At 43.8% G+C, this 25,158-nt stretch overlaps 1 protein-coding gene across 1 annotated transcript in view; it reads right to left on the reverse strand.

The window, feature by feature from the left end:
* Positions 1–24,607, reverse strand: part of hs6st1a (heparan sulfate 6-O-sulfotransferase 1a) — a 61,010-nt gene extending 36,403 nt beyond the window's left edge. The window contains exon 1 of the mRNA XM_022193757.2: positions 23,721–24,607. Within this exon, the coding sequence (XP_022049449.1) occupies positions 23,721–24,220 (500 nt within the window). The 5' untranslated portion in view covers positions 24,221–24,607. The remainder of the gene's footprint in view (positions 1–23,720) is intronic.
* Between the last annotated feature and the right edge of the window lie 551 nt (positions 24,608–25,158).

Raw genomic sequence — 25,158 nt, forward strand, 5'->3', positions numbered from 1 at the left:
GCATGACATGTTCTTGTCTGTCCCCTCCTATTCCCTCGTCCTTTCGCTTCACAGGCGGCGGCGGGGGGGGAAATAAAAGAAACGAGGAAAACACAGAAGAAAAGACAGATTGAGGAGAGAGGCGAGGGAGAGGAAAGAATGCGTCTGTTTCGACAGAGCGCTGACATGAAGCAGGTGTCGCCAGTCAATTTCTCGACTGCCATCCCTCCTCCTCCTCCTTCCTTTCTCTCAATTCCACTTTTTTCCTCCTCCCTTTTTTTTTCTTTTTTACCTTGGCACCCTCTATGTTCCTCCTTCATTCGTTCTCCCCCCCCCCTATCTGGGTCATCCTTTCTTCTGTCTCCCCACGGGGGTACAGTAGGTACAGAACGAGGCGAGAGGAAAAGGGAAAAAAATTAAGAAAAACGGGACTGGGAGAAAAGAAGAGCTTCTGATAAAATATCCGTGGAAGACGGTCCAGCCACCGTTGAGTCTCCACTGCTACCATCACCGACTGTTCTTTTACCAACTCCACATGCCGGGACAATTAAATATCTCTGAGGCTGTGTTCTAGTTGCCAACCAGGGGGGAATGGAGCAACAGATCCTGGCTGGCGTAGCGGTAGTGATTGTTTTGGCTGTTTTTGTTGGCCTTCTGGTGAGTTAAAGAAAAAAAAGGGGGAAGAGGGGAGGGGAGAAAAAGCGAGCTTGGTGGTTTCACCATTAGTGGACCAAACAAAGAAAACACTGCAGGGCTGCCCGATGCACCAGTGACCAGAGAAACACACACCGTCTCCACACAGATGAATATACACACAGTTAGGTGTGCAGGGGGAACCGGGGTGCTCAGCTGGGTTTGCAACAGATTGGAAAACTGACGAACAGGGGAGAAGAGGGAGGAGGGGTGAAGTAGAAAGAGAGAAAATAGAGAGAAAGGTAGGAGGAGAGGATGAAAGTAAATGGAAGATGAAAAAAATGAATTGGACAAAGCAGATGAGTGGGCGGTGGAACGTGGAGAAACACCTTCCCAGACTACACCAGAGTGCACCACAGAGCATTACGCAGACATTTATACACACACACACACACACACACACACACACAAGTTCGCACAGGTGCTGTTTCTGGTCTTGGCTCCGCTGCAAAGAAGAGATAAGGCACTGGAGGGAGAGGAATGGAAGAAAAAAACACGGAACAAGAAGGGATGGAGAGAATACGGAATGATGGGAAATTAGAGAAGAGGTGCTTCAGAGGCAAGAGAGATCACAAGAGACAGCTCAGGGAAAACAACATCCTGCAGGTGATGAGACACGCGCACACGAGCGCGCACGCACGGACTGCACAGTGTTCACACTTATAAAGAAATCGCACAAATACAAACTGGTCCCACAGGCTGCATGAATGGAAGGAAGGAAGAGGCCAATGCCATCTGGGATAGCCGAAATGTTCCAGCGGGGGGATAACACACACACACAAACACACACACAAACACACTGTGTAGACGAACAAACACAAAGACCTTCAGCCCCTTCAAAGTCGAGTTAACATTTAACTAGTTAAGTAAATCAACACACATGGAGCTTGAGTGTGTGACCTGAGATTGCAAGTACATGTGAGACTAACGAAGTCGGCGTGTGTGTGTCACTCGGGGACAAGAGATTGTATTTGTGTGTGTGTGTGGAAAGCCGCAAGGGGGGAGCAAATTGTTTGATTAACAAACCGGCGCGATACAACTTGGAGTCTTGTGACAACTGAAGTGATTTACACAAACACACAGAAGAGGTCAGATAAAAAGGGGCTTACCTGCTCCAGAAGAGGCCCCAGTAGAGGAAAGGGGGGAGAATGGATTTGCCATGAAAGAGAAAAAAAAACAACAGAAGGTAAATAAAGATTTGCAATGACATAAAGGTGGCACAACCTGTCCTAACAACTGAGTGACACTGTGCAAACATTAGACAACCACATAAATCCCAAAGCAATCACATAGTCAGGAATCAATAGTTCAAAATGCCACTCCTTGGCTCATTTATTGGACGCAGAAGAATTAATCTGACACGCTGAGGAGTGGGAAAAACTGCAGGGCAGAGGGATGGGCAGTCAGGAAGGAAGGAAGGACAGCCAGTCAGGAGGACAAATTGATAGGCGGATGACCTATTTATTTGACAAAAGGAGTGACAGGTAGTCCGGCAAACAGACAGGTAGACAGATGTTTAAATTGGGAAAAGAGAGATGGACAAGCAGACCTGCAGACATGTTGAAAGTGACAGAGACAGAGTGCCAAAAGCAGGGAATTTGTGCAGCCATGAGGACAGGAAGGCTTGACACCTCATTATAAATGAATGAGAGATGCGTGCTCAAAGAGGCTGACGCTCAGGGGAGAAACACAAACACAGTGAGAAATCCCCTCCCTGGAGTAGGCAACCAGATGGACAGGTAGGGACGAGGAGGAGGGAGAAAGCGGGAAGAAGCCGCAGAGGAGCGAATCCTGGATTGCTTCGGTCTCCCTCCAGATCTTCAACCGGTGAAGGCCAACGCTTCAGAGGGCTGTCCAAGTTGGACACTCACGAGCAGGTACGTTCAGATGGTGTCAAACAGAAGGACGGAGAAATTACGAGAGATGGCGACAAATGGAGAGAAAGTGTGAAAAGGGAAGCGATAGAGCAGGCGGATGTGTGTATGTGTAGATGTGTGTGAGTGCCAGTGCCTGAAATAAGCCTGATGGCAGCTGTCGACTTCTATCTGATGGAAGGGAGAAGAAGAGCCGGAAAGAGAGATGCAGAGAGGGACACAGCGAGATGAAGAGATGACAGAGTGAGCACAGGTAAGAAATGGAGAGACGTCGACAAACACCGCTAGAGAGAGAGATACGAGGAGGTAGAGATAGCATCTGCTATTCCACAGGGACCACATCCCCTTTCTACATATCGACAGCAGTCAACGCGGTGTGTTTTCAGCGGCAGGTGAGCGTGCAGCGGAGTCACTTTCACCTCAAAGTTTAATTAATCAAAAGGAGATGTGGCAGAGCTAACGTGTGTATGGTCATACATATGTATCAACATATTAAAATGCAATGCTACTATCAAGATAACACACTCAAAACTCAAGCGCAAACACTGGTGGATACAAGAGTGAGGAATGAACGACATGTTGTAACCCCCAGAAGTCAAAAGCCGCTCTCAGACATGCACTCCTTTCCGTCGATCTGACGGCAGCTGAACGTGCAGGCTTCAGGTCTGAGTGAGCGCCCTGCTTACTTTTCAATATAAGTAACGACGGCAGTCTTACTAGGTCAGACCCGGTAGCGCTCCTGTAGCACTTTCAACGTGGCACAAGTTGGAATTTCCTGCTGTCATGCTAACAGACAGGCAAGTGACAGGACTCTGAGTTGTGTGAAGCGATTTGGGGAGGGCTTTTTCCATATTTCAGGACCAATATTGGTGCAAAAGCATCACAGAAAGCAAAAAAGACAGTGTATGAGGCGAAATCACCGTTCTGTTTCATTTTACTCAACAGTTTCACATCTGTTACAAACTGAAATTATGATAAAATATTACATTTTTCTTATGAAGACAGCTAAGATTAATAAAACACCAACAATGCCTTTCTTTTTTGACAAAACACCGGTAAGAGCTGAATTTTAGTTTGTTGCTTCCAGCTGTTTGTAGGAGTCTTTCCTCTGAGTTATTTATAAGTATAAATACCTGCAGCATCAGACAGCAGCAGAACCTAAAAACAAGGCACACTCTGTATTTGAATCACTTCAGACGGTCACAGTTCATCAACAGTTCAACGACTTGCTACATAGCAGCCGTCCAAAGGTTGAGCTCTGAACTCTTTATTGTATTATTATGTTTATAAAGTAAATAAAGTCGTCAGATGATCGTCACACATGGGCAGTGTTTTCAGTGAGGTTACTGACGGGGTTTGAGGCAGCTGTCACTTACAACTGGGCTTCTTTCTGTAACTTTGGTCATGAATTCTATCAGTTTTGTTGTATTTGCCGAAATAATTGTCCAAATCTGGGAACACAGCAACAGAACAATACAACACAATACAATACTCAATCAGCTCCTTTTTAATCTTGCTTTATCTGGCTCCCTTCTTTATTGTCTTATTATCGGATTATCAGTCATCAGCGAAACACCTTCAGCTCTACTAAGCTGTATGAAAGGTGACAAAGTCTGATTTGTTGATTGATTGAATACTGTTGTAAAGAAGCCAACAGCTTGACCAGATTATCTAAACCAGTTGCTTTAAAAGACAAAATCAAAGAAAAACTAAATGCTGGTAATAATTCCTCATTTCACTGGTTGTTGAAAGAAGAAAGCTGGTCTGCAAACTATAATTGATGTTGAAAAAAAACAGTCACCTTGCACAAAAATGCTTTTAACTTTTAAGTACAATTTCCAAAAATTCTGGTAGTTTCTACTTTTTCAGATAAAGACAAATTCAGACAAAGAGGCTAAACAGCTCTTCCACTGCTGCATTACAGGTAATAATTTTATAATTTGCCTACATTTTCTATTCCAAATATGTTTAACTAACATATGAGTTTGTTTAAAACCTGTATGACTATGTGGCTGCTTGTATTTTTGCCTTATCGGGTACTTTGAAAGTGGTATCACCACATCTTTCTGACTTTCTCAACACGGTGACCTTACATAGCGACATGGTAAACAGAACAGCAACAAAATACCGACACCTGTGAGGCATTTCTAAAGTAATAATTGGATGTTTCTGATCGTAAATGGATGAAGTCACAGTCTACATTCTGGGGGGATCTTTTCGATGACTGAGAGGAACAGCTTTGACCCCTGTGATCCTTGTTAGTCAGATATTTGTAGCTGGAAAGAACTTCCTTAGCAGCTAAACAAACATGAAGCTTTAGCATCTGCTGCGGATGTGGATCACTGCACTGATTACCACGCTCCCCTCCGAAAATGTAGCCTGGTGTGGTCTTAATGTACAACAAAGGATTAGCCCACTATTTGAAATGAGATTTTGAATAATTAACTCATCCCATTTTATTCAATTTCTCGGTTTTTACAATGCGGTTCGTTCAAGCGCTAATTGAACCATCATGAACATTTTCTGGAAGCGCTTCAGTTTCATCCACGCGGCTCGGAGATGGATGGCAACGAGATCTGAAGCTCACTCCAAACGATCCCCACTTCAGAGGCGCAGCGAGACGTACTGAGCATGCCCCCTCAACAAGGTCCTGGTCTGATTGTTTCAGTCCCAAGTGAAATTGCATGGCCCAATTTCTTATACGGCCCACTAAACTGAAAAGCACTTTGGGTTTGAAAAAGCTACTTCGACTGATTTAGTTGTAAAAATGACCCCGGCTAAGCAGAGCGATGCAAACTGGAGCTTCGTACTGGACTAGTGACCCAAGAAATGCGGCAATCAGTGGGAAATGTGTGAAAAAAAATGTCTGAGAGAGAAGACTAAGCCGAGTAAATACAGCCTCCAAAATAATACAGCACAAAGTAGCTCTTTTGCATTTGGCAAAACCACTTCCAGTGTTTCAACTCACCAATACCCACTTTGCATTACAATAGAAACGTAAGAACGGGCTTTACAGTCACTTTGTGCCCATCTGCCGTGTGCATTAACTGATGTTTTTTTGCGAATACACTTGCTAAAACAAAATACTAGATTTTGCAGCTTAAATAGGTACTTTATGTTGTACATTTTGAGTAAGTTGCTGCTTTTCTTCAACACTACCCACCACGTTTAATACCGAACTGGACAGACAACCTTAGGTAGATAACTTTAGTCTATATTTTCTCATAATTTCAACCTTTAAGTCGGGAGTCTGCGTCTGTATTGGGGCTGCAGGATGAATCATATAAAGAAAAGGCAATTCAATACTGACTCCTGCTATTTCAAATCACCCGAGGCAGTATTTTTTTTTCTTTTCCAAGGCAAAGACTATTTCATATAGTTTCCTATACAACTTAATTTGGTGCTGTGAAGAATCTACTGACCAGCAGGAGATATATGCCGGAGAAAATCCTCCTTTTCATTCACACCAAGCAAATCCTAAAGCATTCCATCTCACAAATGCACTTGTTATTTATACATTGTGCATTATTTTTGCGGCAGTGGAAATTTAATTTAGTGTGGAAAAGGCTGGGTCGAAATGCCAATGTGCACAATTCAGATGAGGGAAGAAAAAAAATTGTGATGTTTTTGTCAATACCGCAAAAGCCTTTTCTCTCACCCTGAGGCTATCGCTGCCCTGAAATAATCCTACACAGACTTCTTTAATGAAAATATGAAATGCGCAACATGTTTTAAATCTCCTCCATGGATGGCACATTTTGATGCTTTTAGCTGTTTATTTATCCACAACCCACTGTGCCCACCTGCCAAAGCCAACCAACTGGCAACGCGTCTCGGAGACGTGTGGAAAAAGCCGACAGGTATGGCTGTTGAGAGGTTTGGATTTAAAGCGATAAATCCGTGCTTACTCAGGCTGACAGCCACGTTTACTAAATAGTGACAGATGGAAGGGAGCTTGAAAACAAAAGAAAGCGCCTGATTAATATTTTATAGATGAAAACATGATCAACCGGGATTTTTTTTTATCCGCTCCACAGCTAGACGCTTGAAGTCTCGGAAGTGAATGTTTAATGCGATATTACACTAACATGATGAATCAAAGAAGTGTTTATCTACGTTTTTGTGGCTGGGAGTGTGTTGTTAAGAAAGCTGTAAAGGACGTTTTAATGGACCCCGGTGTGCAGTTGTTCACTTCAAGCACTTGAGACGAGGCTCCAAAAGGCCAGAACACCATGTCCGACCTTTTCACCCCACCACACCCAAACACACACACACACACACTCTGAAACGCCAAAAGCGCTGACCTCTTTACGCTGATTAACATTCCATCATGGGAGGAGGGAGAAACGAAGAGATACTTTCCCTCACCTTCTTACCCCCTGTTTCCCTCTCTCTTTACCTCCAACTGCTCGCTTCGTCTCCTTCTTCTTCCCAGCTTTTTATTTCAGTATGCCTACTTGAGCGCAATTATCCCGCCCTTCCAATTTCCTCCTGTGCGGCGCTTTCATAAAGCTCTTTCTCCGTCTTTCTACCTTAATATCCTTTTCTTTCTCCCGCGGTTGTATTAATGTGTCCGTGAAAGTATGTGTGAGTGTGTGTTTCGTGGAGGCATGTCGTGGCAGGTCCGTTACTCAGCTCGCAGACATTCAAGAACTTGACTGACTCACCAAATGCGACCAAGAGTACGCACATAATTCACACACTGACTTAAACCGATCAAAACATGCGAACTCGTTTCTTTCGTTGCATGTGCAGCTGCATACACATATACAGATATGCATGTGTTTCGGTAATCGGCATAGCAAAAACAAGAAAATGACTAGGTGTTTCATTAACTATTCCACACCTCCTCTGCTCTATTAAGACCTGTGAGTCATACATGTGTCCACACCTGCTCTCTCGAAGCTTTTTGCAGCCGTTGGTGTGCAGTGGCACATGACTGCTTGTGTGTGTGCGCGTGTGTTTTGTGCACGGTGGAGCTTTGCAACCACGGACATGGTTTTTTGACTCTCCAAATCCAAACACTGTGGTTTGCGGACGCGCCGATTCTCGTGCCAGTTTGTGATGGATCCTCGGCGGGTGCAATTTCTCTTCTTTGCTTTCGCTCCCGCGCTTCTTAACATGCAGTGGCGAAAACAACATGTCAATAGTTTTGACGCCCCTAAGACGCATTCAGGCGGTTAATTAGCTGAATGAGTTTAACAGGGTTCTACGTTGCTCTGAGCAACAAATCTGTGTTTTGTCAGTCCCTGTCTACACACGAAGGGTGATAGAATATTAGAAACGGATTTCAAATATAGTCCAATACATCACCACCGCTAAATACAGCTCAAATACTGCAAGAACTTAATTAACACTCGGTGATTTCAGTGTCAACACAAACTGAACACCATAAAGCTTATAACAGGTAGAGCTTATTACAGAGCTTTAGCATTAGCATTATGAATATACTGATCTATGTTGAGATTTTTATTGAACTTTTACATTTAAATAATGTACAGATCTTTGCCTCAAATACGACTTCAAAGAAGGTTCTTCATCATCTGAATTCAGAGCATCTCCTAGAGGCAACATTAAAGTGTGCATAGAATGCCTCATCTGCTAAGCATGTGCTAATTAATTGACACTACAAGTTCCCTAAACGCCTCACATGAAGGCTACAATAGATGCCACTCATTCACTGCAGCAACTCAGACAGGTGTGCGACCAAACAGTACTTTGAAAAGAGAGAAATAAGGCGTTTTAATGTCACATTTACCCAACTGAAACCAAATGATTTTATCTGCATGGCTGTTTTCTCATAGCAGACTTTTCAATGAGCAGAGCACACTTTTTAAATATCAATATCACAGTTGATCATATTCATTTAGCTGTGAGAAGCCAAAATCATGATCATGGTGAATATTAGATTAATTGCACAGCCCTAGTACTGGTGTATCTGATAAAGTGGGAATTTGGCATTAGCGTTGGCTGCTTTTTTTTGCCTCTCATCTCATTTATATCCTCTTTTTGGCCCCACAGAAGGCAAATTCGAGCAGAAATCACTTCCAAACTATAATAATTGCCACTAATACTAAATGATATCTTGGTACAGAGTAAATCATGAAGTCAATTAATGAATTATATACTACTCTGCCAGTCGCTTTTCAAGTTCTAACCTCTCAGTGTAGCTATTTTTTGCAATTCAGCTGTGATTTGCTGGACTGTTTGTCACAGAAAGAAAGAAATTAAAGTGTTTTGAGTTGAGGATTGGAGACTTTCTGTATTTTAGACTTAATACAGAACAAATGCAGAATGCAAATAATCACTCAGCACTCACTTGTTGCGGCACTAAGTGAAACCAGGTAAACATATGCTTTTATCTTCTGGAAGATAAACATCTTTAGTTGTGGAAATGAAACAGCATTTTTACATAAAACCAGATTTTCATCTCGAAGTAAACACCCAAATCCCAATTGTTGAGCAGAGAGAGGTTAATTTGGGTAAGAGGTTACATATATATACGTGCCCACACACAAACAAGGTGAGTCATAAGAGAAACCTCGTCTCCTTCATAAAGAAAGCGAACAACCACAAAAACAGACCAAGGCGAGCAGAACAAAGAGCGTGACAGACTTTCAGTTATGACTTATTACTTGGGGGAAAAACACAAACAAAAGATGGAATGATGAAGAGATAAAAGACGGATCAAGAGGAGCCTGTCACACCTGGAAGAGATGCATTTTTACAAGAAAGGCAGACGTTGCAGACAAGACCACACAACCACATGTCCACATAAACCACTCGCGCAAAGAGATGAACAATAAGTGTGCTTATCTGAGTGTGTGTGTGTGTGTTTGTGTGCGGTTGAGTGTGAGCAAGACTCCAGCTGAGAGGGGAGGCAATAGCAATTCCCACTGACCTGAAAACTAGCTTGCCAGCCATCTCAAAATACAGAGGAATTGGGGGGGAAAGAGGGAAAAAAAGAGAAAGAGGGAGAATGTCAGTGAGCACGAAAGGGAATGAAAATACTAAAGGTGAGATTTAGAAATGCTGGCGAGTGGCTGTGCAGAAAAGATTTGGAAAAACACACACTGGTACGCACACACCCAGGTGCAGTGAAGGATTACGGGAAGGAACAGGCCCCGACGCCCCTTTGTACTGCCGGCTCGAGTGAAAAGAATGAACAGATAGACGGAAAAAGAAAGAAGGGATCATATACGAGGCGCAGAAAAAACAAGAGATGGTGTGTTTAAGAGTTGACTCCGTGTGGCTTGTATGGACGTGCGGGAGTGCGTCCCCCTTTTTTTTTAAATTCTCTTTTGTGACTCCAGAGGTCCCCCGCGGTCAAGAGCAGATCCACTTTCTCTCTCGTGCCCTCTTTTCATACACTCGTTCCCCCTCTTTTCCCTTTTTTTTAATACACTCACTCCTCGTCCCCTCCCTCTCTTTTAGCGGAGTGCTGAATGGCCCTCTCCGCCTGATGAGTGACTGATGAATGAAGTAGCTCTTTGAAGTCAAGAGTCACAGCAAGGCTGGTCAAGCGTGAAGAGATGCCGGACAAAAGACGGGCCGAGAGCGAAGGGGAGAAAAAGGAAGGAAGGGAGGAAGAGGGAAAAAAAACACGCAGGAGGGGGGTATATTCAACAAGAGAAAACGTCAAACAGCGAACATCCATAAAAAGTCTGTAAAAAGGGACGAGGCAGAATGTGTGTGGCGGAAAGGGAGAGCATTGGGCCTGCATTTTTGCATGAGTGCCTCCGAGTATTTACATAGTGGCGCTCAAAATGCAAAAAAGGCCAACATCACGCAACCGGGAAGCAACCAAGTCATGGTGGAGTGACATCTTTCTGGACTTCAGGGACTCCCCGGGGGTCTTTATGTGCCTCGAATACCTCAGCTCTCTTACTTCATTGCTATGGACACTCAGAAACAATGGATTTCTTGGAGAGAATTTTTCAAAACAATACTCTAAACGTTGCTACTCCACTTTAATTGCTTTGAGCGGTTTCCGTGTTGTTTCGCAGGCATTGTTTTCTGGTTTTCTTCTGCCTTCTGCAAATGATTAGCCTCGTAGTGTTTCAACCTTGGGACTTTTCTCTTGTTTATATGTTGCTTTTTATAAGCATTAGCCATATAATTTTCATCACTTTTTCTTCAATCCCTCGCTGCCTCTTTAGTTCACACAAAGATTTGCTCTGAACTGATTTCCCTGGTTAAATTAAACTGAAAAATATTTTACATTTTACTCAGACCACTCTCGAGGCGTATTTTCCTCACAATGTGACACATTCACCTCCGAAAGCTTCTCGGCGCTCAGCTCGTATGTGGTAGAGAAACATTGGCTACCTGGTTTTCTCCAGCAGAAAATATGAAAATTTAGATGGCAGCAGCGTGACAAGCGGCTGCTCAGAAGGCTGTTTGATAGTCATTGTTTTGGCTTGATTTGTCCAAGATTAGATTCTCAGCCAAGACTAATTTTGACAAGAAAACAACCAAAGACTGGATGAATTAAGTACATCTCGGGCTGTTAATAGCCAGTGTAGTAGCTGCTACCTCCTAATTTATCCACCAAAGACACGTCTTATCAGCATTTGGGCTTTCGTATTTTGGATCGCGTTTTCCTTCCACCACAGGGAGAAGACTCAACGAGAGAGGAGCACACATAATCCAGCGCTCGCCTCGAAGAAGCGGGATATCTCTCGTCTCTCATAAGCATGTAATTTACATACTTAGCTCTAATTGGGCTGTTACTTTTTGCCGTTGCCTCTATATTAGCACATGACAAACTACTCCTAAGTATTCCCCAGTGATGTGTTCATCAGCCGTGATGCTTTTCTTCCATTTGGCTTCAAATTGTTGGGCGAAGTAGAAAACACCTCCGCGCTTTCATTTCTCTAACCAGAAAAATAAAAGTGACTAGTTGTTGCCAGATTGTGGCAGCTGCATATTGGAAAACTTGAATATTAAGTTAGACTGTTCTGAACTTCAGCACGCCATCTGATACCTTCTGAGGCTTGTGAAGGCCATGGTTAGCATGTTGTAGCCTGGATAGTTGTAGGCCCACCTCTAGACTTAAATATTCTGGAAAAGCGGTGTTTCCATACATACATTAGAAATGTTGCAAGTAATCAATTATTTCTAATAACTGCTGTGGAGTGGATAAACTAGATTAGATAATGTTAGCTGGAGGTATACGCTACAGTAAGCATGGCTGTAATACACAGAGGAGAAACAGCCAGAAACAAAATCAGTAGTTTTCCACGGGCCAAAAAAAACATGAAGAAGTGGAAGAAACAAACAAAACTTTGGCCATTTATGAAAAAAGTCTTCAGGAATTGCTTGAATTAGGTGTAGCTGTAGTTACTCCGTTAGGTCAGCTATTATTGGCTAACGTCAATCCAAGAAGCAGAAACAGCCGATTGGTCAGGTGAATTAAATGACAAAGGTGTGCATCAATTCATTTAAAAAAAAAACACCTCAGGCGGTAAGTTTTTCCGAATGTCACCGTTTGCTTTTTCCAGTGCGATACTTCAAACCTCATACTGGGAACACAGCCAGCTATTAGGTGGTTTACATTCTGTATAGGTCTTGGATGTTTGATACGTACATCAGAGATCATCTGACTTCTTTCTGCATCACAGGCACTTTAAAATGTTTACATTTAGTGAAATGTCTGCAGAATTACTGATTGGATAACAATACAATTTGCTACTAGCATTAATAGTCCCAGAGGGTGAACCTCTAGCTTCAGGTTCCTTCCTCCAAATCAATTTTGCAACCAGTTATGGCAACTGACATGGTAATTTACTCAAAAACACTAAATATTGAACATTGTTAATTAAAATATCTGTGCACTAATGCACCATTTATCACCTCTGTGCAATAACACACTATTTACTACACTGTATACTTACTTTTTTTTTGGACATTTTACATTTACATTTCTACTGTTTATGCTTATGTTTATATTTTTAGGACACATTTTTTCCACTCAAGTTTCTCTACATATTTTGTACTGTTAATATTTCTAAGACTTTGATTGAAAGCAACTGGAACATAAGCAGTTTCCCCTCTGGCATCAATAAAGTATTTCTGATTCTGAAATAGGAACAAAACAGGAAAATGTATCGATTTCTGTCCAGTAAACTAACACAGACTCAGTGTATGCGGATCAATCACACTTACTGGACCATTCTGAGCCAGGAAAAACCCTGGACTTTTTCTCCGACACTACACTGAGGCTGACATTTGTGGTTCCAACAGAAATGTGTCTGCAATTGTTGGACAGATTAGCATATAATTTGGTGCAAGTCATCCATTCTCTTTGCGAACTTTGCCGATCCCTTTACTTTTAATTTAGTGCAATTATTATGCTAAAATATTTGTACTTGTCCAAAACTTTGATTTCTCCATCTAACGCTCGGTTTTCCTTCCAATTAGCATGACAGTTTTACCCTAAATTAGCATTTAGGCTGCGGCTGGTGGGAATTGTTCAAGAGGACTTGAGCAGAGAATGGTCTCGCTGCCGACTGTTGACTTAATATGAAAAATAAACTTCAAATAGATGTTCAGACTTTGTTGACAAATTATCTAAAAATATTTGCCTTGATTTGAAATTTATGAGCGGTTGATGAATGTGTATTAGTCGCGCCTTTCTGTATCTACCATAACACAGAGGCTTTTTTGGATTTAAGACACTACGCTGACTCCTGAAAACAGTCTCGTCTCTGTGGGACTGACTTCTCCCTGCCTATTAAACTATAAAACGGCCAATCTATGTGCTTGTTAGGACAACCCAAGGCAAAATCTGAAATATTGATATGTTTTGTATCCTTTTCATGCAGAAGGCCTGAGAATGTCACAACAGCATACTTTGCATGCGGAGAAGCTGATGAAAATGATCCAGTAGGTTTTTCTGCATTCATCTGACAGCCTAGCAGAAAGCATAAAACCAGTTGCAGGTGGAAGTTTAGCGTCTTTCTCAAAGACACTCTGACAGAGAACACAAGGCTGTCGGGAGACATATTACATATCATAAGGGATCAAACTGGCGATTTCGCAGTTGCAAGACTACTTGGTAAGCTTCTCGTATTAGATATCAAAGTCGATTTTTTTCCAGGAATTGAAAGGCTGAGCAGGTTTGAAAGAGCGGCTCCCTAGAATTCCTTTTGTAATTCGGCAATCACTCCAAGACCACCAGATTTTTCTGTCTGTGAACATAAGGGGGGTAAAAAAGCAGTCGCAGACAGAAAAAATGAGGGCTTCTCCGCCGTACAGTTCCCCAGGGTGAGAGAGAGAACACTACACTCCTCCCGTGTTTATCTCAATCTCACATCAGATCAGATCACTGGCGGATAAAGGCACATCCTGACACATCACTTCCTGTCTCTGGAGGAAGCTGACACGCGCTGGGGACCCAAAATGACAGTGTGGTGGCAGGGACGATGAGGAAGGAAAACTTTTTCTGACAGAGCGAAAGGGAGAAGTGAACTGCGAGGAAGGGAAAGGAGGGGAAAGCAGAGGTGAAAGGGGGTTGGGAATAAATGTGCAGAGGAAGAAAGGTGAAACCTAAATACTCGCGGCCCAGATCCACAGAGTCGAGCGGGGTGAAGAGGAGGAGACAGAGCGGCAAGAGACAAAGAGGTGAAGAGACACTAAGAATAGTAGAACTGGATTAGCTTTAACACTGACCTTTATTTAGCATGGTGACACTCCCTCGCTCTCTCAATTGCTCTTTACTGCCGTTACAGCAGAGGCCTGTCCTAGTTTTTAACTCTTAAGCTCACATCAACAACAGTTCAAGGTGAGGCGAGACATGTATTTAGCCCCTGCTCCACCGGATCCGTTGCTCGAACGTGCAAGGAATGATAGATTTTTAATTGCAATTGTAATTTGACAGCTGTGGCATATTCAGCCGGCTGTATAATTAATTCCCAGACTACGAAATGTACACCTATCTGCTTAGTATGCTCTCTGCATGATGAAGTCAGTACTATTTATGCTCAGCTAAAGATAGTTTTCCCAACAAGGAAGGACAGCTCCTCATCATACAGAGAGCTGAAGTAAAACCAGCAGAAACAAGAACTGATACATGTAATGTAAATGACTAAACAACTAATAAAGGACTTTTCTGGTTTGCATGTTGCGCTGTTCACTGCATATGTTTAACAGGGATATTTCTGACTCAGAATTTGCCTTTGGGGGTTGACTACACACCACAGTAAGATTGGTTAACGTAGAATGAAGGCAATCGTCTCTGATGCGCTGTTTGGCAGGAATCCATGCATTTTCCTGCCATTTCTGACCACTTCATGAAGGAAAAAAGTCATATGCTTGAGTAAATAGTGCAAATGATTAGTCTACACAGGATAACCCTGTTTAAATAGGGACAGAAAACAAATACAGCGACAAAAAAAAACCAACACCCTTTCATAATCCCTAGATCAAAGCAGGTAAACCTCGATTTGCCTTGAGCAGTAAACCCAACAGTGACAGGAACACTTAATGAGACATGGCATTGAGTTACAAAAACTAGCAGAACAAGGCCAACCAGACACAATGTCGTGACTTTGGCTCTTTATTCGTACTTGGAAAGACAGTAGTGTTGCTGGGAAGTGTGCTCTTGTTTTTCAAGCTGTCAAATAAAAAGACAACTGTTATCAGCAAACAACGCTGCTTTAGAAAGTCACGATAAGATTGGAAAACTGTTACATAACAGCAGTGTGTTTAATCAACCGTCTTACCACAGTTCATTTGTAGGTTGACTTGTCTGCAACTGACTGTTTTTTTAAATAACCACAGAAGCAACCCCAAAACACGAAACTACACTTTTTCTATCTAAAAACTGAAAGTCGACTTTGCAGCCTTTTCTGCACCTTTCTCCTGAAGGTAACGTTCTTTAGAAGTGATCGTGAGGTGCAGCTAAAAGCACCACAAAATAAGTGGGCTATGAGTACAAACTACAGTTTGTAAGGTAAAAAAATGATCTTGTTGGCCAAATCCTGCCATTTTTACCTAAAGCTTTTTGAGTGAAACATGTGTCTGATTGTTCCAATTACGGCCTGGAACCACAGGATGACAGAAAATAATGACATTAGTCAGAGAAAAACAGTGTGTTTTCCCTCACGCCATTCAGAAACGATAAAAGGCCGAACAGAACAGCAATGCAGGCAACAGTGACACATTTCATCCGTGGTTTACCAAACACACACACAGTCACACAAATTAAATCAATGTACAGTCTTGTGAACTCAGCTCACACAGACCACATAGTCACACGGCACACAGAGGGACACATGCAATCGCCGCCTGAATGCACAAACCGAGGCAGAGGACACGCAGACGCACACATACTTTCTTTCTGAGAACGTGTGCAGCTTCAAGAAGGAGCAACTCTGCTGATCTACAGCTCTGCCCTAGAGCGAAGCAGACAAACCAAGGATAGCAGGAGGAGGAATCGCTCTCTATGAACGGCATCAGCACTTTAGCTCCTCTGGTGGGACTCTCACATGCACAGCTGCACATGCCAACAGACAAAAGAGGTCCTGGGATGGCATGATGGGCAGAAAAATGGAGGCATAATGGGGTGGAAAAGACGGGGCGAAGCGTGGAAGGAGGCAGACACAACGCTACCGTTCATTCTCTTTTTGGGATTTGGTAAAAAGTTATCCCTCTGTGTGTGTGTGTGTGTGTGTGTGTGTGTGTGTGTGTGTGTGCCCAAAGAGGAGACAGTCCCAATCAGCTGAAACTCCTCCTCCTAATTCAAAGAGGCAGTATGGGATTTGCATTTTTTCCCACAATTCAATTAACACGCTTGTCAGCCCCTCTTCTCCGTTCACATGCCTCCTTTGGCCATCTCTCGCTCACACACACACATACAAACACGCTTCCCACAGATGCACACACAACGGCTTCGTGAATAGATGCATTTATTCATAAACACAACCCATGGATGCATTTGTTTGTTTGTTTACAAATAAATGAGAGGAGGCTGCGAGAGGTTGCGGGATGAGGAGGAAGCTGCCGGGTCACATCCTGTCTGGACTCGTCAGATCCAGGGACATGAAAAAGACAGCGCTGTTAATGGATGCAGAGAGCAGTCCCCGAGGATGTCTTTCTCTTTGTCCTTCTCTATCTCACAAGAAGGGAGGAAGAATGACGGAGGAAAGAGGGGGTGGTGGAAAAAAAAAGATGAGTGCCATCAAAGAGCAGGGCATTATAGGGTGAGAGTGTTAAAAGAAAGACAGACACTCAGGGTCGATATGTAGCAAGAGACCAGACAACGGAGACAAGGCCAAACCCAATTTAGAAACCAGGAAGAGCCACAGCCTCAGATGCATTGACTTTGCCGTGGGGCCTGCTAATGACTTCAGCAAGCCTCTTGTCTGATTAATAGACTGTAATCGCATTCTCATGGATAGCATACCATAGCATTCCGCAGCACCACTCATTAAACCCTATAGAAATGCCCACTAATCAGTCGGTCGCTTTTAGCTAGCCAAGCTAATGCTAGGTTGGGATAATCAATAGGCAGTAATCCTGTTGGCGGAGCTGCTGCAGCGTAGCGCCCCTCATTACCAGCCATAGAAATGTCTGCTAATCATTCACCGCACGGTTATTTGTCCACAGGGCCGCAGAATCACTTTGGTGGCGGCGGTGGGGGTTGACAGATGACAGTCGGGAGCAGAGGGTGGAAGAGAAAGAGTGACACACTGAGTAACAGAGGCTGTGTAATGATTAAGAAACATCACTCTTGCTTTTCTTTGCCACTCTCTCTCGCTCCTCTCACTGCCCAGTCTTTTTGTTGGGCATACATCCTGATCGGCCCAGCGAGGCTCTGCCCTATGTTACTGTCATTCAGGTTTTATCAATCAATGAAAGAACCCTCTGCGATCCATAGCGGTGAATCGATAATGAAGGCTTGGAGGTAGAGCAACGATAACCCTTCACAGACCACCAATGGAGACAATCGTCAGTGGTCAAGTGGATCCCTCTTTTTGTCCCGTCTTTACAGTGCACTGAGGGGAAACAGCTGGGGCCAATCAATGCCAGCAACAGGCTTATCTCAACTTGACTGGTTTGCACTATGGACAGTTTCAGTTTAATATTGCTTCCGCTGTATAAAAGTCCCAACTATGATGCAGTTTGGTTTTTATCAGGCTTTTTCACATCACCAGTAAACCACAGCCAAACTGTTGTCTGCTGCAAAATGTCTGCACGGAGTCAAACTAAAGCAGCAAAAGGGGCCCAACTAGAGGTATCCGCATATTCTCATGAGCTAAACTCTGAATTGCAAGCCTGGGTTATACATTACGGCGACCGGAGGATGAACCTGAGCTGAACTCCTGTAGTCGAGAGGAAGCGGCGGTGTTTCTGAGAGGGACCTGTCAACACTTGCCTCAAGCTACTGAAGAGGAAAACACATAGGGGCCATATCTCACCCTTTTATGAGTGAGATTTCAAGTAAGCCGGCCATCCTTTCACTGTATTGTGAAGTGCCACAGAATGGGACCTAAAGAGTCAACTGCATTATCTGCCATGTGATCACGAGCAAATTTAAAGCTAAAATTTGAGTTAGTGGTACACCCATACATAAATATAGATTTTATTAATGGAGCAACTTCAGAAATTGCTTCACAGACAAGAAAACTTCCAATTCTACAACTTAAGTGATAAAATACACTTCCTAGTGTTGTGGACTGTACTGCAAAACCCCATGTAACTTGAAACTAAAGGCTCTCATCATTTATTAAACTACTTGTTTTCCTTCTATGAATGAACTGAGAGCGGTGGTTACCTCTCTTCAGACTCGCAGGACACTCAAGACTGAAAAACGTTCCTCAAACTCCGATCATATATTTGCTTTGTTCTCGTTATTTGCTGGATAATGTGACAAATTCAAACCCCGAAAAGTATTCTAGGAAATCAGTGCGAGAAGAAGCAACTTTGGATTGCCGGACTTGCACACAATCTTTAACAAGGAGATTCAGAAATGAATGCTTGCTACTAATTACCAGAGGGCAAATTACATCTTTAAACGGCTTATTCCAACTGACAACTATATTCACCAGCTCAAAAATAAGCAAAAATTTAAACTCAGTGGCAATTATGATTGATAACACTCCATCTAGTGTTTGGCATTTCACTGACTCACACATAGTCGTTACTACATCATAATAACTGTGATTGATTCATGTTATGGCTTTAAGCCCTATAGGCTATTCATATATTCAGCATTAGATAAGAGCAAAAATGCATCATGCCATGTGCCACTGCCTGACGTCCACTCCACACATCCAGGTGAAGTTAGGCTGGTACAGGTATCAAGTGAGCAGTGGTAAACCCAGTTGTTATCCAATAGAGAAGCTGGTTTGAGCCCAATAAACCAGAGGGGAATAACTGGCTTCGGGGATGTGGGAATATTTGTTGGGAATGCGAGATCGTAGAGCAGCCACGGCCACGGGATGAGCGGACGTAACCGGCTTTGGAGCGCCTGGCCACCAGCGCTTAAACCCGGCTAATCTGATTGGATTAACACCGACCTGCCCGACTACACATGAACGTGTGCGTGCGTGCACTCACACAGACGTGAACGCACACATGTACACACACACACATTTGCACTATATGCCAATCAGTGGGGGCAGCCTCTGCAGCTTCCTGGAGTTCATCTGGATTCTGGGTTGTGCTGGCTGGCTGGCTGGCTGATGGCATCATGCTGGGCTACCACACGCATACGCTCTCACGCAACACACACACACACCAACGCACAGAGCCATCTTAGAGTGCAGTGATTTGTGCTGTGAATCTGAAACAGACCTATTGAAAGAAGAGTAATGCCCACTGCTTGACAACCGTGCTAATTGACTAGCCCCCTCCCCAGCAATGAAACTAAACATTTTCACCCCTCCATCTTTTATCTTTTCAATCATTCCCCGACAGCTCCTCTCTTGTCCCACACTCATCCCATCCTCTTCCTTCATATTACTCTTCATCGCCTCCATCTCCCCCTCCTTGCCCTCGCCGTCCTCACCCCCCCCCCTGCCTTCATACCCATACATGTAATCATTCATTAGAACCAAGGCAGTTGTCCATTAGGCAAAGCAGCCATTTTGGAAATTGCAGCAAATCTTCCATGAAAAGACATTTCCTCTAATGCGGTAGTCACGCTCGGAGGGAGAAGAGGGGAGAGAAAGATGGCAAAGGAGGGAAGGAAAGACAAGGGGGCAGAGATGGAGAGGAGGAGGAAAAGAGGAGAGTGAGAAAAAGTGAATGAGGGGAGAGACAGAGGGAGAGAGAGAGAGAGAGAAAGAGAGAGAGAGTCCTCCCCCTCTCCCGGCCATAAAGCCACCAAGCGGAAAGCAAGCCTGCTGTTTGATTAGAGAGTGACACCATCATGGACGGATGGAGGGAGGGAGGGAGGAAAAGGATGGAAGGAGAGGGAGGGCAAGTGTTTTAGAGGCAAAAAAAAAAAAGCAGAGGGGATGACGAGGAGGCGGGAGAGGAACACACAGGCAGTGATTTGAGAGAGGACTGAGATAGAGGCAGTAAAATTAGCCCCATCACTTTGGTTACTAAGATGCTCTCTGACACACAAGGATTACAAGCAGATACACACACTAAGATGAGATGTGCACACTTACACACTAGCACAGGACAGATGGTATCCCCCATCTGAAAGTGTGGTTTTAATTTGAGCAAAGTGATAGGAACCTCCTTAACCAATTAGAAGCGCCATATCTTAGGCCTTGCATTAAAGTCTGTTTGTTTCACTCTCTCATTAGCGTGTGTACTAATATGTGCGTGTGTGCGTATTAGCGTGTCCCACGGGATCAGTGAAGAACATTAAAACTGATATAAGAGGTGGGAGATGACAAATCCGGTGTGGCTCTCTGTTGAATGCGCGAGTTGTCTTCTCCCACAATGCCACTGTTCATCTGGATCTCATCTAATCACCGATCAAAGACAGACCTGTCTCTCCTATTACCAAATATTCATCTCGCTGCCGCCTGCCTCCGTCTTAACGCTCCTTCCTCTAAAGCTGACACATTTGTCACCAGACCAGGCTGAGCCTAATCCATTGTAGCGTTTTTCTCTCACAATTTAGGATGCACTCAATTTGGAGGAAAAAAAAAAGGAAAAAAAAACACATTCAATGCAATTTCTTCAAGGTCTCAAGAATTTTTTTGTTATGCTCCCTTGAAGTAGAAACTTTGTGAAGTAACTGTGCAATAGACCCATGTGCACAATCAATAACTAATCCAGCCATAACAGTTGGTTGGGCTTGAAAAATGTTACAGTCAATACAAAACAGTTCAATGAGGATTTCATTTTTGTTTTTACATTCAAAAGTGCTTTTAAAATTTCACAAATGCCAGAAAGATGGCCTCTGGTGAGATTAAACAGCTGTTACACTCTATTTTCTATTAGAAGCATAAGGAATTTGTCGGTTAATCAATAAAACAATGGTGAAATATTAATAAGAAAGATATTTAATAATAGATTAACTATGTAAATCAGTTATTCTAACAAAAAAACACAGCTCACGGGTTCTCAAATAAGAATATTTGTTGGTTAATTTGCATTCTGTGTCTGCAAGCTGAATATTTTGAGGTTTTTTGTTTGTTGGTTGGATGAAACAAGTAACATGAATGTGTCAACCGGGTGTCCAGAGACTTATTTTCTGCTATTTTTCTTTCAAGTTTAATTTCTAAAACAACACAGGCCCTTTTCTTTGTTTTTATCATCAAGTTAGGGCAAAAAATACACCAATTGTCATTGGTAACTTGTCTACTTTTTTTTGTAATATATTCATCCCTTCTTGATTTTTTTTCCACTTCTCCCTGTGGATGTGTGTGTTTTTGACAGTCAGGAGGCGTATTTATGTGCCTCAATCCAGCTGATGGAAATGGTCCTAATTCACATTTTATTTTTGCAAGCGTTTGAAACGTTTGTGTAAAATCCACTTGACAGCTGGATGGGAACACAGCTGCACAGAGAGATGCTGGATCTCAGCACCAGGGCTGCTGCTGCTGCTGCATGGTCAAACATTTCACCCTCCTCTTTCTCATAGACTCTGCTCTGAACCACTTCCTCCAGAAAAGTGAGCAGATACGTAGCGTGTCACGCGCTGTTTATTTCCACCACGCTCACAAATATGCACAGCTGATCTGGAACCTATGCAGCAACGACAGTGCGCCAAGAAAATCTCTCACAGATGATCTTTTATCACACTTTCGCTGGCCTCTTCAACCACGCTGCCACTGCCCTCGAGACAAATGTTCCGAGCATTAGCACAATGACACAAGAGAGGACCAAACAATGAGGACAGAGGACAAAAGCGCACACACACAAGAGAAAAAGAAAACAGAACAAACCGTGACAGAGAGGGACGCAGAGAGTTTCTTTCTGGAGCTCCTCATTGCAACGATTTACTTCTCATCCTTGTTAAAGTGTTGCTGTTTGTAATAAGCAGCAGCCTTGTTTTTCTTCGGGGTGTTATTAAGAATACAGCTCCTCGTTTCTCCTGTCAGGAGCGATCGGATACTCGATTACACCTGAGGCAAGAGATCGTCTCATTGCTGCGTTCACAGTCACGCATATGAACCTAAAACCTCCCTCATCTCTGCCTTCTTGTCTCTTTCTGCTCCCGTGGCCTCTTCAGGTGCACACAATCGCACAAATCCACACACACACACAAGTTTAAGCTTTGAAACAGTGCTCACAAAGTGATGAAAGGCCGTTTATCCTGCGTCCACTGTGATATCTCAGCCCGCCATGCAGAATGGCCGAGCACGTTATCACCTCTGACCGGGGGAAACCACAGGAGTCAGGACTGACGCCAGCAGCAAATACCAGCGCCAGTGTGTGTGTATGTGTGTGTGTCCCAGCGGTAATAATCACCCGGATTAGAGCGGAGCCAAACCCCCGCAGGGTCTCCCCCTCTTTCCCCCCCACCCTCTTATAGTGGCCCGGCCCAGCCCTGCCCAGCCTGCAGCACTGATCCCCCAGTTGTAGGCAGCCATGGGAAGCAGAGCAGCCGGCCTGACATCTCCGCCGCGCCAGACAGACGAATCTCCACGTATTTCCAAAAACCCCTCTTTGTCCTATTGATCATGCGGAGCCCAAATAACATATCGAGCACCCTTAGGCTGCACAAAGACACATTCAACACCCCTTTAACCACACGGGTGCAGTGAAATGGAAGCTGATACAGCCGTCAATATGTCTGTGTGAGGGAGGCAATATGTGGGCAACAACAATGGGGAGGCGAGGAGAAAGGAACGGGTTATAACTTAATAAGAACGTGCATCATGTCTGGCATACCTCGCAGTCAAAAGCAAGGGATTAATACTGAGTGGGACTGTTGTCTGGGTGTGTTACAATCTCCTTGGAGTAAATTCAGCCAATTCCCAGTATGTGATTCAGTGGGAGGCCACCCTGATATTGGCACCTATCAACAATTGTCAGAGGCACCGCTGAGCTCCTGTGGCATTAGTGTTGAAATGTCAATCAGCATTTGTCTCTCGGTATCTATTATCAACCCACTATTTCGGGATGATGCCCACGATCCTTGTCATTCTTTTCTTCTTATTTAAAACCACACACAATCCCAGCCAGTGAGGAAAGAAACCTGGGATTTAAGAGCTGCATGCATTAGGAATCTGCTGGGATTTTAACACATTTGTGGTATTCAGTTATGAGGCTATAACACCATTATAATAGCCTGTGCTGTGTTTCATCCTCTGCGGCGCGACAATTACATTTTTGTGGCAGAAGATGGACCAAAAAGCAGCTCCCTGTGGAGTTTTGATATTTCTATGCGAGGAAATGCTTGGAAATTTAGCGTTACATTAGGCCTATTATGATGGCCTCTGGAGGAATAAGACAAAGACGTGCAAAAGTAGACGGAAAATGTTGATAAATGATACATTTTTATATGTAGTGTGGTTCATTTGTGTTAATCTGAATAACAGCTTAAGCTTAGTGAGTCTGCAGTGACCTTATGGTGACTTTTTGTAGATAGCAGGCTAAAAGTGCATCTCATTTAAAACTTTCTGAGACATATTCTTGGAAAATATTGCAAAGAGTTGGTGCAGAGTCCAGATTTTAGGCTACAGGTTACACCATTAAACACGCAGTTGGACTTTTGTGCTATCTGCAGTGAATAAAGCAAACATCTCTCAGCTTTACCTCAGGTTTTTCTGCTTGTTCTCCTTCTTGTTGAGGACCCCCGGCACACAGTTGGTGAGCTCGGTCCAGTCGGCGTGCAAGCCGCAGCTCCAGCCGGTGGAGAACCGGGAGAAGAGCCAGGTCTCTTTGCGGTTCGGCCGGTAGCAGGTACACTTCTTCTGGCCCGGTCTGCAGTCGCAGGGGACCTCCAGGCGGACATTCTGGACCAGGTGCCGGCCGAAGGTAGTCCCCCCGGTCTTTTGGATGTGCAAAAACACGATCACGTCCTCGCCTTTAATTTGGAAATCGATCGTCCTCTCCAGGTCCCTGACGGGGAAGTAGTATTTCTTCACGTAGTGGGGGTCCGGAGTGGGGAAGATGTCCCCCTCGTCTTCTTCCGTGAAATAACCGTGCGGGGAGCCGAAATTGATCACCCCGGGGGCCACGTACTGATAGAGAATCAGCATAAAACACACGGATCCGACGACGATCAACAAGAATTTGCTGCTCCTCTCGACCATGATCCTTCCCAGTGCGGTTCCCACAGCACGCTACCATTTCCCAGTCAAGCCGACAACAGGGAGCAGGGCGCTCGGCTTCTTCATGTTCTTCTCCCGCTGCCTACAGCGACTCGTTCTCGGGGCTCAAGAGTGACTCGCTCCGCTTCGAGGCGACCGGCGAAGTTGGCTCATGGCTCTCCGAGGACCCGTTCAGCACCGTGAAAGACGCATTGTAACTCACCGAGAGCTGCCCCCTGGTAGCCGACCCTCCCCCGTCTACTTTACTTGGGTTTCCAGTCAACACAACAGGCTCGCTGCATCACAGTGGAGCTATGTACCCAGGATGCAGCGCGCTACCTACCTTTTCTAGCTCGCTCTGCCGCTCGCTCTCTCTCCACCAACACACAGCGAAAGGGAGAGTCGCTTTAATTTGTTGGTTCATACGTAACGACCACGTCAGCCGCCGCCAGCCAATAGCCAGCAGCCATAGATAGATAGATAGATAGATAGATAGATAGATAGATAGATAGATAGATAGATAGATAGATAGATAGATAGATAGATAGATCTCTTTTTCGGTTGATTAATTTGCTGTTTTCTGCTATTTTTCTGCCTAGTTAAAAAACAAACTCACAATAAAACAGCACAGTCCTATTTCTTTGTTTTTATCCTAAATGTAATCCCTAAAATAGATTAAATGTCATTAGTCAGTTGACCACTACTGATGAGTTGTTAAAAATATTCAGCTTTATCGATTTCTTCCATTTTTCCCAAGGATATGTGGGGTTTTTTGACAGTCAGGAGGCGTATTTATATGCCTCAATACAGCTGACATAACCAAAATTTCCCTCAGTTGAGTGGGTTGTAAATGTGGGTTGCAAAAGCTACTCAAATCCTATACATATAAATATGTATTTGAAATAATTAAGCACTGGAACTGATAAGAAAATAATCAATTA

Source organism: Acanthochromis polyacanthus, chromosome 1 (genome assembly GCF_021347895.1).
Source record: "Acanthochromis polyacanthus isolate Apoly-LR-REF ecotype Palm Island chromosome 1, KAUST_Apoly_ChrSc, whole genome shotgun sequence".
NCBI classification, from domain to species: domain Eukaryota; kingdom Metazoa; phylum Chordata; class Actinopteri; family Pomacentridae; genus Acanthochromis; species Acanthochromis polyacanthus.